At 43.6% G+C, this 16,717-nt stretch overlaps 1 protein-coding gene across 4 annotated transcripts in view; it reads left to right on the top strand.

The window, feature by feature from the left end:
• VPS53 (VPS53 subunit of GARP complex) overlaps window positions 1-16,717 on the top strand; it is a 67,222-nt gene that overhangs the window by 1,430 nt on the left and 49,075 nt on the right. For 3 of the 4 annotated variants that reach the window (XM_061470285.1, XM_061470284.1, XM_061470283.1), the window contains exons 2-4: window positions 1,411-1,491; window positions 2,591-2,640; window positions 3,411-3,477. In XM_061470285.1, coding sequence (XP_061326269.1) covers window positions 1,411-1,491; window positions 2,591-2,640; window positions 3,411-3,477 — 198 coding nt within the window. Of the gene's footprint in view, window positions 1-1,410; window positions 1,492-2,590; window positions 2,641-3,410; window positions 3,478-9,412; window positions 9,631-16,717 lie in introns of all 4 variants that reach the window. The other variant, XM_061470286.1, reaches the window with a different exon arrangement.

Below are 16,717 nucleotides of genomic sequence, written 5' to 3'. Positions count from 1 at the left end.
GTTGCTGCTGCCTCCTGCCTTCCATCACTTCCTCACTGGCACTTCCTAACCCAATAATCTTCTTGTTCCTTTGTTTCTTAATCAGCTTTGGGCAGAACCCGCCAGGCTCTGGTGAAATGGGAACTGGCTCAGCTGACTCCTGCCTGAAGTGAGGCAGGGAGCACACGTGGTGCTCCACCAAATGTGGGGTGCTCATTTCTGGTTAATGGGCTGTGACAAAACCAAAGGAGTAGCAACCTCTTCAGCTGGTACAGCTGCCTGCAGCACTGATCTGTATCTGCAGTTGGAGTAAAGCTCCTGAGCAGCCTTTACTGTCCATCTTATCCTTTGCTTATGCTGCTTGTGGAGATTTGGGGTTTACTGAATCTGCAGGAACTGTGAGCCCAGAGCAGGACAGGCTGGTTGTGATGCTGCAGCTGTGCTGTGAGGTTGGCCTAATGTCAGAGCATGTTCCTCATTCAGGCACCACCTCATGTTGCCTGCTTCTCCTTGGCCACAGGAGTAGCTTTGGGAAAGCTGCTGAAGAGGTCTGGTTCATAGAAATGGTCTCACAAAACCACTGCTTTTAAGCTGCAAAATGTGTAAAACAGCATAGATGCTGTGTGTGCTCAGGTCATGCAGGTTTCTGTGAAGGCTTTTGGTGACCAGGGTGATGTGTAGGGATGAGCCGTGCATTTGCTAGGCAGGGTTTTGACCACAGAGTGCGGAGCTGATGGCTGTGTGAATCTGAATATGGAAGGAGTATGTTAGCAGAGAAAGGAAAGCATCATTTAGTCTGTGGGGATGAAAAGCAAAGCTTGACAGCTGCCTTTGTGTCGTTTGAGCTACTTCTGAGGAGAGATGAGATCTGTTGTACTGCAGCTGCTCTTTCCCCTTTCTTGTGGGTAGGAATAATCATTCAGCAGATTCTGTTTCTCTCCCTCTTTTTCATGTGGAAGTGGCAAACCCAAGTCTCCAGAGAACTTGTACAACCATTTCTCAGTTCATCATGATCCCTGTTACGTGGCTGTGAACAGCAAATCCTCTTCTCTCACCACAGGGCCTTGGAAAGATCAGGGCAATGCCACAGCACAGGGGGTCATTTCCAGATACATCAGAATGGTTTGGGATGGATAATTAATGGTTTGCCTGTGTCAGGAATTCCTTGTAAATGATTGCTTGATACGCCTGGGGCTGTATGTGGAAGCATGTATGTATGTTATTGGCATTTACCCAGGCTGATATCCACAGGAATGTGGCTGCTTTACTCCTGGGCACAGGCCTGACCACTCTCTGTGCACACTTGTTAGAACAATGCAGTGAAACAATTAGAAGTGGGTGCTGAAGTAACTAAAAGTAGTAGATACTGTGTAAAGTTAGAGAAATTAACAGTGATGTATTGATTGTATTTGTTTTCTTTCCTCTTTTCAGGTATTTCCCAGCCAAGATCCACTGGACAGAGCAGATTTCAATGCAGTGGAGTATATTAATACTCTCTTTCCCACTGAGCAAGTAAGTAGTGCTCACAGCACAGCCTTTTTTGTGAGGGGTAACCTGATAGGAAGTGACTGAAGGCATGTTGAAACCTGTACCCAAGCCTTTTATTTTAAACAGTAGCACAGGTAGTAAGACTATAACAATAATCACTTCTTAGATTCACATCTCATGATGTTCACTGTCATTATGTAGTCCCTTTCCACCCAAAGTGCTTGCTGCATTAAAACTCCTGATCTGTAGAAATAAATCAGCTTTCTATATAGAGTTTTCTCTTCCAGTAAATGTCATGACTTGCTGTGCCTTAATCAGTGGTGAATCCTCACAGGTTTCAGCCAAATCAGGCAGGTGTTGCCTTGAAGTATCACTGGAGAGTCACCCGTGTTTGAGAGTTATTGTTTCTTCGGAGATATAAGGAATGAGATTGCCATGGGCTCATATCCATACTTTGTCTTACCCAGATCAGCCTCGGGGGCAGTTTTGGACTAATCTGTTGCAAAAGGAAGTGATGCTGCTGCTGAAGATTGAGTTGTGAGGCAGCCCCAGTATTTACCATGCTTAAGATCCTCTGTAGCACCAACTATTTTGGCTTTCAGCTGTTTCTATTTAGTTTGCTGGTGGTGCTGGCTTGGCTTTTTCCTTTTGCTAATAGTGGTGAAGAGCTGTTTTCCCTGCAGTACCCCCACTAAAGCTCCAGCAGCAGCCAGGCCTCCTCCAGTCCATGTACAGGCTCTGCAGCAGGGTCTCTGCCCAGGGAAGGTACAAGCTCTGTCCCCGTTGCCCACTGGAGGTCACTGTCACCACGGCGTTTCAGGAGTAGTTGCTGACACGGGAGGGCTTGAGGCACCCTGCTTGCTCAGGGCTGGGTGGGAAGCAGGGAGCCTTTGGGACCTGGAGGGCTGCCCCTTGGCCTGCCCTGGTTTTTGCCACTCTTCGTGTTGTGACCTGAAGGTTGCAGCTAAGTTGCCGTGTGTCTCAGTGCCTCCATCTGTACAACAAAGTAATTGCTCTTCTCTTTGTAAAGTGCCACTCATGAGAAAGCATGACGTGTCACAGCTGATCTGTATCACAGTAAAAGGTTCCCCGTTTCACTTCTCTCTTTTTTTCCTTCTTGTAGTCTTTGGCAAACATTGATGAAGTTGTGAACAAAATCAGGTTGAAAATAAGGTAAATGTTTCTCCGTTTCATTGCAGCTCAGGTGCTGAGTTGTCACTGAGGCTTCATAAGTACAACCCTTGCACTGGAGCTGGGAGGAATTAATTTGCTTGAGAGACACAAATAGGATCAGCCTCAAAGTGTAATAGTGGGACAGAGACATTTATTATAACATTTTATATTTTGCCTCTATTGTGTAATACCCTTCAGGTTATTTTAGCTCATGGGTTGCAAAGTAGAGCTTTGAAAAACAATGAATTAAAAATCAACAAGTACCAAATTTTAGTACAGTTTAAAGGCTGATGGAACAAACTACCCAGAAGACTCATTTGCTCAGAATTTGTTTGTGAGATCAAACTAGCAATTGTAAAAACTTTCATTATGTATTACTTGTCCTGTAAGTACAAGATAAATGTAAGTATGCAGGAAATACTTATGTTTTCTGTGCAGTTTGGCATTGCCAACTTGAAGTGATTGAGACAGCACTGTAGTATGGGGAAAGCTGAAATGAAAACTGACGAGAGGACTCACAATATTGCTTAAAGGATGAGAAATGCAAGAAGCCCTGATTAAATTAGGAAATGGATTCTTATTTTTATAACAGTAATTTTAAATTCTGTAAGATAGTGATGTCCTATGGGGGTGGGGAGGGGAAGTGAGTTTAGCATTGGTAGCATCAGCTTTTTTTTGTTAAATCAATTCTGTAGCTCTTAAGGTTCCCACAGTTGTCGGGGTCAGGCACACAGAGAATGAGTTTGACATGATAGATTCTTTTTTTCCAGGAGGTTGGATGACAATATTCGAACTGTAGTGAGAGGACAGACCAACGTTGGACAGGATGGCAGGCAGGTACGTGCATCTCATCTCTGGTATGCCAGGGATTCTCATCTTGTGATGCTGAATTGAGGAATGGTGCTGGCAGGCAGAAACCCACTCTCGTTGTTGGGGAGGCGTTTCTGCTGTCTCCTACACTGACTTTGTGAGCTGCTCACCAAACAACTGTTCTAACCTGCTTTTTGATCACCCTCCCAAGAGAGGTGAATGAGAAATTGATTTAAAAATATCAAAAGCAAAAGCAGGAGGCTTGCAGTTATGGCACTCTGAAGCTAAAGATAAAATGATCAGGCTTAAGTAGGTACAAGTACATTTTGCTACTGCGTAAGGATCAATAAAAGGCTGTTTAGCTTTTTAACTAGGCTGTTTCCTGAGTTGGTAGTGACTAAGCCTGATTACTGTCTGCCAGTTCATCTCGCATGTCCTCTTCAGCTTTTCACTGTCTTTTGCTTGACAGATGTGTTTGCTTGGAGTAAAGTAGTGAATAGCACCCCCATGACTGCAGTGTTTGTTAATGCTGAGCCTGGACCACATGTTATTTGATCTTGAGTTATCATCCAGTGTGGCTGTTTTTCCTGTCTGTTCTGGTTTAGACCAGGAACATTAATGCCTTGAGTCGTCATCATGATGCCTTCTTCAGTGTCAACACTGACTCACCTTTCTAATACCAGATTTAAGACTAGTTTACTGGCATGGGGTAGTCAGACCCTCACCAGCATGGCTGGCTGTGTTTTCCACTTCTTGCTGCAGTAACAATTGGTGTATTTCTATTCTACCTCTGCTAGAGTCTGTGACCTTTTGTAAATTATGAATTATTATGAATTATTTAACTTTTCTATGCTTTCTTATTGCTTTTGGAAAAAAAAAAGGCAAGATGCATAGCTCTCCTGGCAAAACTAGTTTGATGGTTAAAAGGTTTCCTGAGTACTACTGTTAAACTGTTGATGTGCTTGGGATGTGGCATACCTAGGAGTGATGCTGCCTGCAATTACTGTGCAGGAATTAGACAAGAAATCAAGTGGGGAAGCAATTACAGAAATTGAGGAGTGGTGCAAGTCTCAGAGTTTGTATATGATTGAAAGCTGGTGCTGTTGTAGCCTTTTGGGCTGTTCAAGGTGACAGATTCAGAGAAGACAACAAAAAAGTGGGATTAAGAAGCGCTGTAGGTGAGAATTGCCCCAAGTGCCTCACGACTTGCAGGTCCAAAGGATGATCATGGTGAGAGATGAACAAAAGCAGTTCCACGGTCAGCTATGCTTGCAGGATAACAAAAGTGCCTCTGTGCTATGGAGATTCATCAAGCTTTGTTTAGAGCTTTGTCTTATGTCTGTGCTTTCTCACTCTTTAATCCCTTTGAAGATCTCCAAAGCATGTACAGACAGACTTGGACACTATCACGCTCTGAAGTACTGGGGAGGCAGATCTGTCTGTGCAGCCTTTCATTTAGTTTATTGTAAAGGAACCAATTAAACTCCTGTCGAAGTAAAAACTTTCAAATGTGTGTGTATGTGGCGTGTCTGTGCAGGGCATCTTTCAAGTGGCCTGGAGCTGCAGTTAATCACAAATACTCCTGTATTTAACTGTGAATTTTCTCTTTTTCCTTCACTTTGCTGCCTTGCAAGGTAGAAGCAGACTTTAAGACAGGCGCCAGAGCTTACAGTTGCATGTGCTAAGGCCAGACAGTCTCCCAGGAGCATAACAGTTGTTTCTTACTTTAAGAGATCCCAACAAATACTAAAACTGTTCAAATATTGAAAGTGTTAGTTTCAATCTGAAATGGTGAGGGCATTTCTGTGTTTCTAATCCAAGTCTACCATCTCACGCTTGTATGTGCATTCCATATGTCAGTTGCTGGAACCAGACTCTTGCAGTGGCTAGACCTTGAAATTTAAAGCAGTAAAGGAGCATCAGCAAGCTTTGCATCTTATCTGGTGGGAGGAACCTGCAGCAGAGGAGGTCATCTTACAGTGCTGCGTAATGCTTGAATTGCATTTCAATTTGATACGGAGTTTTGTATTTGTCTCCCCAGAATCAGACAGAGGAAGCCTAGAACAAACATTTGCTGTTCCTCTCACCCCCTGCACTACTTTCTCTGAGTTAGTGTATCCCGTGTGCTAGCTGGGGGGAGTGAGCAGCCTTTTTCACATGACTACCCTGTTGATAACCCAATTGTGGGAGTGAAAAACCCTTGCTTCTCCGCTTCAGCTGCCTGTTCCTGTGCTGAAGAATGCCTTTGTTTCACCAGCATATTCTCAGTGGTACCAAGGACACCTAGAAATGTTAATTTTTGTATAGAGAAATAGGCCTGGCTTCTCCCACTTGCAGAGGAAGGCTTTAATTTTCCAGTGTACAGTAAGAAACCGATTTGAAACAACTGAAAGCAACATGCCTCTAAGACAAGTCAGTGCTCTGCTAGGAAGGGAGTCAGTGCTACTGAAAGGGGTTTTTTTTCCTTATTTACCTTTTTTGGTAATAGTTTGTAGTTTGGTCCCACAATAAAATTAGGTTCTTGCTTCTCTGATCTTATTAAATTTATATGAAATTTGTATCCTTGAGACTACTGTTACCTGGCACAATTTGATTGATGCATATACGTGGATAGATACCGTCATCCTGTGAACCCCTCCCCTGTGAAGCCCAGGATGGAGATGATTGTTGTATTTTATCATAGTAACCACAACTGCAAACCACCCTTGATTAATAACCCCATCTGCAAAACATCTACAGACTACCACTGATTAATAAACAGCTAGCAACCAGCTTTTGCAATAGGTTTGAAACAAAGCTTTAACCCCAGCCACAGCAAAAGGGTTAAGCTTCAGGTACCTTTTCCTATTCGTAACACTTTCCTGCTATAAGAGGTGTCTATAGCCTGCAGTGCACAATAATTGCAGCAGACTTGCTTTTGAAAAAGCTGCTCCTTTCTTTTGACTGACTGACACACTGAGACTCGAGGAACGATGCAGTCCATCGTGTCCTTGAGAGTGTGTGCTGTAAACAAAATACATATGAACGCTGATGTTGTAGCTGCTTGAATTTTGGTGAGGGCTCAGAATCTTGTGCATTTATTGCAAGATTTGGGCTGGAAGGTGTTTTGCAAAAGCCTCTTTCCTTCAGTTATAACCTGTCCTAACAATTCATGATACAGACTGATCAGTGTTTGCCAGAATTGCCTGACTGCGTGGTATCTGAGCTGGAGGAGCTGTTCTTGTCTGGCGAGTAAATAACAGTTTGAATAAACATCCTTTCAATCTCTGACTTCCTTCCAAAGGAAACATAAACTGCAGATGCAGCGGTAGAAGAAAAAAAGTTCTTGTTTAAGTCAAAGCAAGCCAGGAGGGGGTTCCCTGCTGAGGCCTGGCGCTCTGTTGTCTGTGTTAGCTGTTCCCTGCCTGCCTCAGGTTTGAGTGGGGGGGCAGAGCTGCACACACAGGGGGCTGCCATCTCTGCTGCCCTTGCAGGCAAAGGGGTCACTGTGTGCCCAGAAGCTAGCTTTGACTTTCTTGTCTCCTGTCAGCCTTAACTGTTCACCAAGAGGTTGGAACCAGGCAGGTTCTTAGAAGACACACCAAGGGTATTTAGTCTTTGACACTTGCTTTCTCTTTGGGGAAGGGCTCATTTCCTAACTGAGCCCAGTCAAGCAGCTTTTCCCTCTCGTGCAGAAGAGCGGTGCTTTAGTGAGCTTTGTTGGGAGCTGCACCATCGCGGCCGTCCAGGAGAGGGGAGCCCAGTCTTGGTTTTGAGACCAGGATAATTTTTTCTGATAACTGATGGTGAGGGAGTGCTGCCAATGGAGATGTCTGAATAGTGATGCGTGTTATTCTCCCAGTTACAGCAATCTGAATCCCAGCTGGACCCAGTGGGAATATGTAGTATGCAGCTATGGAAATGTGCTCTCTATGCTCCTTAAAGACAGCAGGTTCAAAATCCTAATTGCAGATCCAGCCGCTGTATTTGCTGTGATCCAAGTCTCCTGTCCATCTGGCTAGTAGTGTGGCAGCACTGGGGATAACACTTCCTTGCTCCACCTGGGTGTTGAGATGATTGAGCAGGTCTTCAAGGTAAATTGTAGGTGTGAGAAGGATGGAAAAGTAGGGTTTCCTTTACAGTCAGTCCTTAACTTTTAAACTGTTTCCCAAATAGTCTTGATCACATACACATGTTCGTATAAAATAGTATCTAGGTGTCTGAAAAAGCAGGTTCTAAATCTAAAAATAAAGTCATTCAAATGGATGTGGCCCCAAAAGAGTTATTTAAGCAGCTCTAAAGGCAGGAATGCTCCTTCTCCACAAAGCCTAATGTTTCCCAGTTCAAAGCATCTGCCTTTTTGAAATTTTGCCCTAGAATTTCCTCCAACTGCAGAAGCCTTAAAATAGTCTGGCTCGTTTGGCTTCCCCTTCCTGGTGCAGTATTTCAGTGCAATCTGTAGACAATACCATGAACCTCAGAAATTGTCTCACTAATGATCCTTTTATGGGAGGAAACAACAGTCGTGGGTGGAACATTCCTCAGCAGGGCGTAACATAATTTTCCTTGGGACTCCCAGACTTGGGCTATTTCGGATGCTTTGGGAGAGGCTGGGAATGCAGGAGCTGCTGTGCTTCAGTGGTAACAATACACAGTTCAGGCTGTGCCTGCAGTTTCTGGGGAGTAAGTGCTATCTGATTTTTCCCCTCTGTAGGGTTTTTCTCAGAGCTGCTGCTGAACTGGAGTCTGGGCTGACCTTGCTGTAGGCTGCAGTCCACTTATGGCATGATTTCCTCTCTGCCCCGGGGTGGAGAATAAAAAGTTCCCATAGATTTCTTTCCACTGAGCATTTTACACACTCCGCACGGTTTTATTTGTCACTCCTCAGTTGCGTTTGTTGCTAAAGCTTCTGCATCAACTGGCTGTAATTTTTTTGACAGTTGCTGACATGTCTTTACTGGTTGGTTGGCTGAAGCTGCTTCACTGATCACAGGATCATTTGTCCTTGTAATAAAGTAGCCTCTGCCTTTGCAGTCAAGTTTAACCCTTGACAGTATTAATGCAACCAGGATGGGGGTGCCCGGGTCAGTAAAGCTGAGGCAGCTTCATATGAAATCCATTTCAGAAGGAATTGAGAATTCCGGAAGAATCCCAAGATCCTTAATGGATTTATGGCTTTACAGCTTGAATCTTAAAAAAAAAAAACAAATACATTCTCTCTGCTCCATTTCTCCATTCCTGCCCTGTAGGAAATAATAAAGTAATAAAAAATAAAAAAGTAATAAATGTAAAAGTGAAGCAATAATAAATAAAGTGATAAACACATAAAGTAAATGACAGAAATTAAAAGAGTAAAGGCTGTGTTTTAAAGAAAAGCTTGGTTTATTGCTTAGTATCTCCTATTGTATGCAGGTCTGGCTCAATTAGTGCTAGAACAAAGTTAAGCGTTAACTGGAAGAGAAAATGGATTTGTTCTGGGCTGGGAAGAGCCTTGCATGTTTCTCATGGCTGAAGATGCTGGTTGGTAACTTGGATTGCTTTGGTTGGCTCCTCCTTCTTTGCTTTGCTCCGTGAGAACAGTAGTATTTTTATTTCACAATTACAGCAGTACAAGCAGAGAGATGGCAGCTGCCGTGGTTAAAGAGTACAGATACATTCTTGCTGTCCAGCCTGAGCCCAGCGCAGCAGCAGACAGTTCAATTAGCCATCCCATCCTCTGGAAACCAATGCTGTCCTTCTGGTGGCATGTGAAAATAAGCATCTCAGCTCTGCAGCTGTGGGGAGACTCAGACTGCCTGCCCTGCCCTGTGTGTGCTGCCCTGTCTGGCAGTGGTTAAGCCTCTGGAAGGAGGAGGATGTGTCTGGCATAGAAAAATGCCCACAGGTTATTAGGTTTGACAGGTTATTCATAGATGGAAGTATGTGAAATACATTTTTGTTGGGTTGTTTGGTTTTTTTTTTTTTTCCTTTAACTAGACATCAGGAAACACTTTGCAGAATCAATATAGGCAGGAAGAACAAAATGAAGATGGACAGTGAGTAGAAGGTGCTGCATGTGGCAGACAGCCATAGGGGTATGGTACTCCCATGCTGAAGGGCTCCTCGCTACTCAAGTGCCTGTGTAGCCAGTGGTGTCCTGAGCTTCAGGACAGCTGGAGAATGGTGTCACTGGAGCCAGCAGCTTGTCCTCTCCCCAGTGCTGTGAGTGCTGGGTTGCAGCAGTGTCAGCCTGGAAGGCAGGGAGGTGATTCTGTGCACTGTTTGCATAAGCATGCTTCATTTGCAGCACTGTTGCTTCAGCCTCTCTTCTTGCCTCCACCTGTTTGTGTGGAGGTGGCTTTTTGGATGCACGTTGCATTTCACACTAAACAAAGGTAGTCAGGGATTTCAGATCTGCTACTGCAGGCACTTTAATTTCATTTTTATTATTTATTTAAGTGCATGCTTGCTTCCAGACATCATACTGCATTCTGCTTTCTTGGCGGCAGTGTCCAGGTTCGGCTCACAGGGTTAGGTGTTGATGTGCCTCTGCTGCTGGGACAGCACTGACTGCCTTTGCCTGAGCCTTAAAAGCATGAGGTAAATCACTGTAAGCTCTTAATAACTGGTTAAGCCTAAGTATATAAAATATCTATGGGCTTTCTTGTGTCACAATCCCTGATGTAGGCACCATCTTTCAATTATATTCATTCTCTCTTGCATTGCTAAGTTTTATTTGCAGGGGTTTTTTGATAAATGGCTCATTCTGAAATATGAGCTGACTAGTGTTAGTTTTCCATTTGTTTTAAGATGGTGAATGGATGAGGGTCAAATATTGTCTTAAGCTGTGTAATTTTATATATTTAAAGAAAAAAAAAGTTATGCTGCAGATTCTGTAAGACTCCAGTTGAGTGATTAAAGCCCCATAATATTCTTTTGTAGCTAATGAATGATAAGTAGAAGTTGAGCTGCCAAAATAAATCAAAAGTAAGTTTCAGTCATCTCCCTAATGAATTATGACAGTTGGGCAATGTCCTTCCCATCAGGAGACATGGGGAGCTTTTTCTAGCCTAGAACATGTTTATTGAAAAGGGTTTCAGGTAAATGGCATGCCAAGAAGAAATAGTGCTTTTTTGTTATCATCCTGGCTACTGGCCACGCAAACTGGCATCTGCAGCTGTATGAAGAGGTCAGGCGTAACTTTTGCTATCTGCTGCAAAGAGTGGTTCAAGGCAGAAGCAGGTCTGAGCTTGACCTTGTCTTGTGCTTCTGTATGGAAAGGTGGTGGGTGCGCTCTGTCACTGTTCTGCAGCCTGAGGCTGGAAACCAGGTCGTGTTTTGTGCTGGCAAGAGGCACACTTGCTTGCTGATGCCATTGAAGGCAGTGAAGCTGCAAAGTAAGACAGGGCTGTTCCACAGCCAGTGCTGTTTGATTTTGATGCCAGAAAAGCAAGAAGCCCAGCCTGAAAATAGAAATCCTGACAACAGGCAGGAGATTTTGGTTTAGTGTGGATCTTGGTTTTTTAACTTCCTTTCTCCTTTTTGTTGTTGTCTCATATCTGCTGTGTATTAATGTTTATTCCAGCTGTGTTGCTTCAATGCTTATGGCAGATGGACTGTCAGCATTTCCACTTAGAAATCCCTACTTGTGGGGTTCATGGCATGGTTGTCTATTTCCCCCACCTGTATTTTGCCTCTTAGCTCTCAATCTGAACATGAAGTCATCTTGTGAAGTCTGATGCAACTCGAGTGGGTGCTAAACTTGCGCCCCATGGAAGTCAGGCATGTGTCTGATACAGCAAACATGACCGCAGTGCTGCCTGCAGGCAAATTAACTGGAATCCCTCAGTCATTTACAGGCAAATTCAGTGTGCAGCACACCGGATCAAACAAAACCAGGCAACTTGCTGGTGATCAGAGGAGCATGTGTGTGCCATTGCCTCAGCAGCGGAGGGCAGCCAGTTATTCCATGCTGAAGGAGAGGCCATAGAAGATGATGTGGGTCATGGGCACAGGGAGGTGCAGTCAGGGTGTGAACAGAAATGATGTGAAGGGCAGAGACTCACAGCTTTGAGCTTTGCTATTCTGAAATAATGAGGAGTGATAAAGGAAATAATAAGTGTCTGCCCAGAGGAGTTTTTCCTGTGTGATAATGGTGTTTAATGCATCGAGCTGGGTGTGGGGGAAGGCTGTTGCCCTTCACCTGCCAACCTACGTCTGTGTGATGAAGCTGTGGTAACCCACTGTGAGGTCTGTGATGAAGCTAAAGGCTTTGCTAGAGGATTGTGTAACTCACACCATGAACGTTTAAATGGCCACGCCATTCTGGTGCACATTAGCTGCATGACTGTAAAGCTACTCACCAGAGCAAGACCACTAAAACCATTGTTACTTACAGCACATTACCAGCTTTCTTCATGGTGCAGGCATCAGTGTGCAGGGCTGGGCAATGCAATTAAAACTGACAGCTCAGTGTTGGACTGGTACAGTATGGGAGTTAAGCTGAAAGGTTTTGAACAACACAACCTGGAAATCACCTCTTGCTTCACCCCCTGTGTCCATCGGTGTTTGTGCAGCTGCTCAGAACATGGGGTTTGATTTCTAAGCTCTATTTGGAGGAGTTAAGTGAAGGGGGAGTAGAAGCAATTTCAAGCTTGGTGAAGTGTTGGACATAACCTGCTTTGTTGATTTAAAGTGTCTTGTGCAGCCTTAGCAGTTAGGATTGAGCTGATGACACAAAACTGTCTTTTTCAGTGACAACTGTAGTAGTTATGTAGTATTTGATCAACTCCTAAGGTAGAAATCTGCTAAAATCAAAACCAAGGGTGATGAGCCCTTCAGGTTTGTCTGCTCAGGGAAATAAGCTGGCACGGCTGTGGTGCTCTGACAGACAAGCCCTGAGCTTCGTCTGTGTGGGTTATCCCTAGCTGTAAAACTGCAGAGTTTTCTCCAAAATGGAATCAGACTGAGAATCAAAGCACATTTCCACCCTTTCTCAATCTGGAGGGGCTCATTTACCTGAGGTTTTAGTGGCAGAAATTGTTAGGCTGGTCACCGTGTGCAGGGTTTTCTTTGAAATCTCTGCAGCTGAGGCTCCTTGGAGCATTGGGGATGGGAACTAATTTTTAGTCATGGTCTAGATTTTCATTGATCTGGGTTGTAAGTGTGGCAGCAAATGAAAGAAGCATTAACGCTCTGTATTCAAGAGTGGGGACCCATCCAGGAACATGAAATTCCCAGCATCCTAACCACAGCCCAATTTGTAACATTAAAAATACATTTGGATGCTGTGAATTTGGCAGATGTGTCAAGTGTCTATAAAATACTTAGTAGAGGGCAGCTTTCTGATATGAGTAATAACATCCAATTGAAATACATATTGGCTAGGATCAAAGCTAGCACATTTCTAGCACAACACCAGTGAGCATATGGAAACCATCGAGGTATTTTAACAATTACTGAGGGGAATGGTGTTAATTCAGTTAGTCCCCAAGCTCAGGCTTTCCCAAGAAAGCAAACTTCCTCTGAAAATTTGCTTTTTCCCCAGTTCAGCAACATTTTGTAGTCACACATGGGCCTCTCAGTTCCTGTTTGTGTATTTTGTAGTATTCCAGTAGTTGCTTTCACAAGGTTCCTGATAGGATCAATGAAGAGGTATTTAGAAATCAACACACTCTCTACTCACTGTAGCTTGATGGGAGTGATGTGACAGCTCCGTGCCTAGGCCGTGCAGGGAAGGAGGATGCTTTGTGCATCTGCAGCAGCTGTGGGTGTTTGGAGATACTGACTTGAATTCACTGAACTGGGTTGGTTTTTTTCCTTGAATATTGTTGCTAATGCTGCTTTTATGTGTGTTAATGCCAGTCTGGTACTGTAAGTCACTGGAACGTAACCTTCTGAATGATGCATTGCTTCAAAATCTAATGAATTAGATGTCCTCTTGTCTCACTTCGGGTTTTTTTCTTTCCTCGTTTTGCTGCTTAGAAGATCTCATACGAAAGGTGACACAAGTGATGATGTGCAGACTGACCTTAGAAGTTGTTTGGGATAATGCCAAGTAAAGCTGTTTTTGAGTCAGCCTTTTTCATAGTGATTCATGGTTCAACTCTGCTCCCTGTTGTTTTATACTGGTGTGTTTGCACTCTTTTCCCGTTGCATCTCAAGGTGAAGAAGGTTGGAGAGCTGTAACTGATTCATGTGCTGCGTTTTTCCATCCAGCTTTGGAGAGTTTGATGAAAAACTGTGTAGCTCAGTGTCTCCCCAGCTTACCTGGGGTCTGGCTGTGTTCTCTGGAGCTGGGTCTTCCAACTCTCGTATGTGGTTTCTCAGTCTTCTGTATTTCATCTCTGCTGTGAACGGAAGAGCAAGGGAACTTCCATTGTAAAAATACAGATTGGCTGAAAAATGGGGATGGTTAAAAAATACATGATTCTATGATTCGATATCCATGGTTTTAAACTGGAAGATCCCCGTGTGTTCCCTGCCAGGGATGGTGCTCTGGGTCACTGCTTTGCAGCTGCTGGGGCTGTGCCTTCTCAGGTGCTACACATGGAGCTGTGCATTGCCCCACAGAGACACCCCACCATTGCTGCTTCCTGCCTGCAGCCAGGATATGCTCGTGAACCCACAGCTCCTGAAGCCTTCCGGGACAGAAGATGGGACACACTACACCAGAGAAGGAGAAAAGTGATACAGAAGCCTGTCTTGTCTGGAGTGCTCTGTCTAGAGTGTCTTGCTCTGGTGCTGGTCCTGCCCTCTTTGCTAAATTTACTGTTGTGAGAGCAGCTGAGGTACCCCGGGGACAAGCATGATGGAAAGAGCCTCAGACACCACTGACCGATGGCTCTGCCTCTCTCCAGCAGTCAAGCCCTACCCGTGCCATGTTTCTCAGCTGGTGCCTGGCGTTCAGGGACCTCAGAGGTTGCATAAAGTTTAATAAATAATGCTGGTGGGTTAATTGTAGCTTGCAGGCTCAGTTGTTGATTAGAGTCATACGGTGTTTTTCCAGTACATCGCAACCTTAATTTCAACATCCTTGTTTCATATAACCATAACAGATTATCTATTTGGTCTCCTTCTTTATTTGTGGTCCTCTGCCCCTGAAATGAACTGCTGTTGTAGAGAAGGAAACACAATAGCTTCACGTTTGCACATTTGGGGATGTGTACATTTACATGTTTCCCAGTTGTGCTGATGAAACCAATAAATTAGTCATACAAGGTGAAGCCTGCCTCAAGTAATCTCACAGATGCAAGACTACTGCATGTAAACCAGTTACGCTGGAGTAAGAGCAGTTCCTGTTCTCTGGATACTGTTTTGGGTTTAGAATTTCTGTCCAAAATAAAACTGCTATTAATAAAACAAAACTACAAAAGCAGTAAGAAAATGCTGAGTGGTTGTGGTTTCCCTTCTCTTCTTTTGCAGGTAAAAGGATAATTGTTGGATATATCAATAAACTTCTGTATTACACCTTGAACAGTCAAACCTCTTTTCATGTCCCAGCTTCTTATCCCTTAATAATGAAAGCCATTTATCAACTGTGAGGTGTTTTCTCAAAACTGAAGTTGTTTTTTATTGGTTTTGCTCTTTGCTTTACTCTGTCTTTACGGTGACCAGGAAGGTGAAGGTTTTTCTCCATCATAGATTAGTTTGCTGAATTTCCTTCTTCTACATGCAATATTTTACTACCAGGTGCTACAGCCAAAAAGGTTTCATTGGTTTCTCTAAAAAGAACCATAAGAAAGTTTAATTGCAGGCTTTGTGCAAGAAGTAACACTTTTAATTTGGTTCTGAACTTCCCATCATCTCTGTGTGGGGACTCCGTACTTAATAGATTTTCATGCAGTGTTACTTTCAGCAGCTTTTACGGATGTTTGAAAAAATATTTTCATCTGTAAATGTAAATGATACAGAAAACCAAGCATGTTGATGAATTACTGTTGTTCTGACCCAAATAAGGAATATGCAGATCTATTTTAGGAAAGCAGCTAAAGATTTATGTCTTAATGGCAAAGCAAATACTTGGAAGCAAGTTTTAGAAAGGAAACGAGTGTTTATGAGCAGTTCTGTTTCACTGAAGTCTGTGAAGTTTCCTGAGGACTTCTGTCTGTGATGTTTTTTCGTGGACAGTTATGGAAATGTCTTGCCCCTCTCCAAGAGATGCGATACAGAACTTGAACAGAATGGCAGGGGCTGTTGGGTCTCTCCCTGCATCCCACCCATGTTGTTTTTCACAGCAGTAGGACACCGCAGTTCTTTAATTCATCAGATGGGGGCAGAGCATGTTGTCTTGCTTGTGGTTTTCCAGAGTCTATAAGGAGGTAAAAGCCACAACTACCTGAGGATAAATTATGGGCAGTAATGTTGGAAAAGATTCCTGTATTCATAGTAGATGATATTCTGTCTCATGAGGAAAACAGATAAGACCATTATCCCTTTGTGGATAGGGATTTCAACATAAAACCTGTAAGACCTCAGGTGGAATTTCTCACTCATGGTATTGTTTACTCTGAACTTGGTTGCTGAAGGCTGTCAAGAACAAATGGCTTTGAGCTGTGTACTGATGCTTAAAGTAGCAACTCAAATACTCTCTTCTTGGAGAGCAGGTTAGAGATGCCACCCCAAGGAAAGGATTGAGGTGGATGGCTGAAGGTCTTTAGTTTGCCTTGGCAGTCATGCTAAGGAGAGCTGCTATGGCTATTGTCTGAGAAATTATCCCTAGGAGGGGGGAATGGGATCAGAGATGTGTCTTAAGTGTATTGCTAATTGGAAATATGGGGTAGTCTTGCTGCCTATCTACATGGCTCTGTTGTGCTGCATGAGTGTAGGACCTCCACAGTCTCCTTATAGCTGATCCTCTGTACCTTGCTCCCAGTGGTTCTGCATGTGTGAGATCCTAACAAATACCAGTCCCTACAAGTTGGTTTGAAATAATCCAAAGTTTGAGTAAGTTCTGTGAGAATGCCTTGGCTTTAGATGTGAAGGAGGATAGCATCTGGTTTTGGAGAATCTTTTTAATTGGCAGGATAAATCCTCATCTCTTCTTCTGGAGAGTTCAGCAGCTCTGCCTTCTCTAGGATCATGCAGAGAAATTAGCATTTAACATCAGTACTGAAGCAAAGGGAAACAGCGCTTGGCTTCTGTGAGGAGTTTCAGGTTGACTTCTTTTAATATATATATATATATATACACATATACACATACATATATACACATAGACCTATCCACATCTCAGAATATGCAGGATAGTTGCTGCTTGCTTAATAGCTCACTTGAGTAATGTGCTGCAGCTGTGGTCTGGGACTGAGTA

Source organism: Pezoporus flaviventris, unplaced genomic scaffold (genome assembly GCF_033815535.1).
Source record: "Pezoporus flaviventris isolate CSIRO_AGI_PZ_B2104156 unplaced genomic scaffold, CSIRO_AGI_Pfla_v1 ptg000063l, whole genome shotgun sequence".
In the NCBI taxonomy this organism is placed as follows: Eukaryota; Metazoa; Chordata; class Aves; order Psittaciformes; family Psittacidae; genus Pezoporus; species Pezoporus flaviventris.
This window is presented reverse-complemented; position numbering and strand designations above follow the sequence as displayed.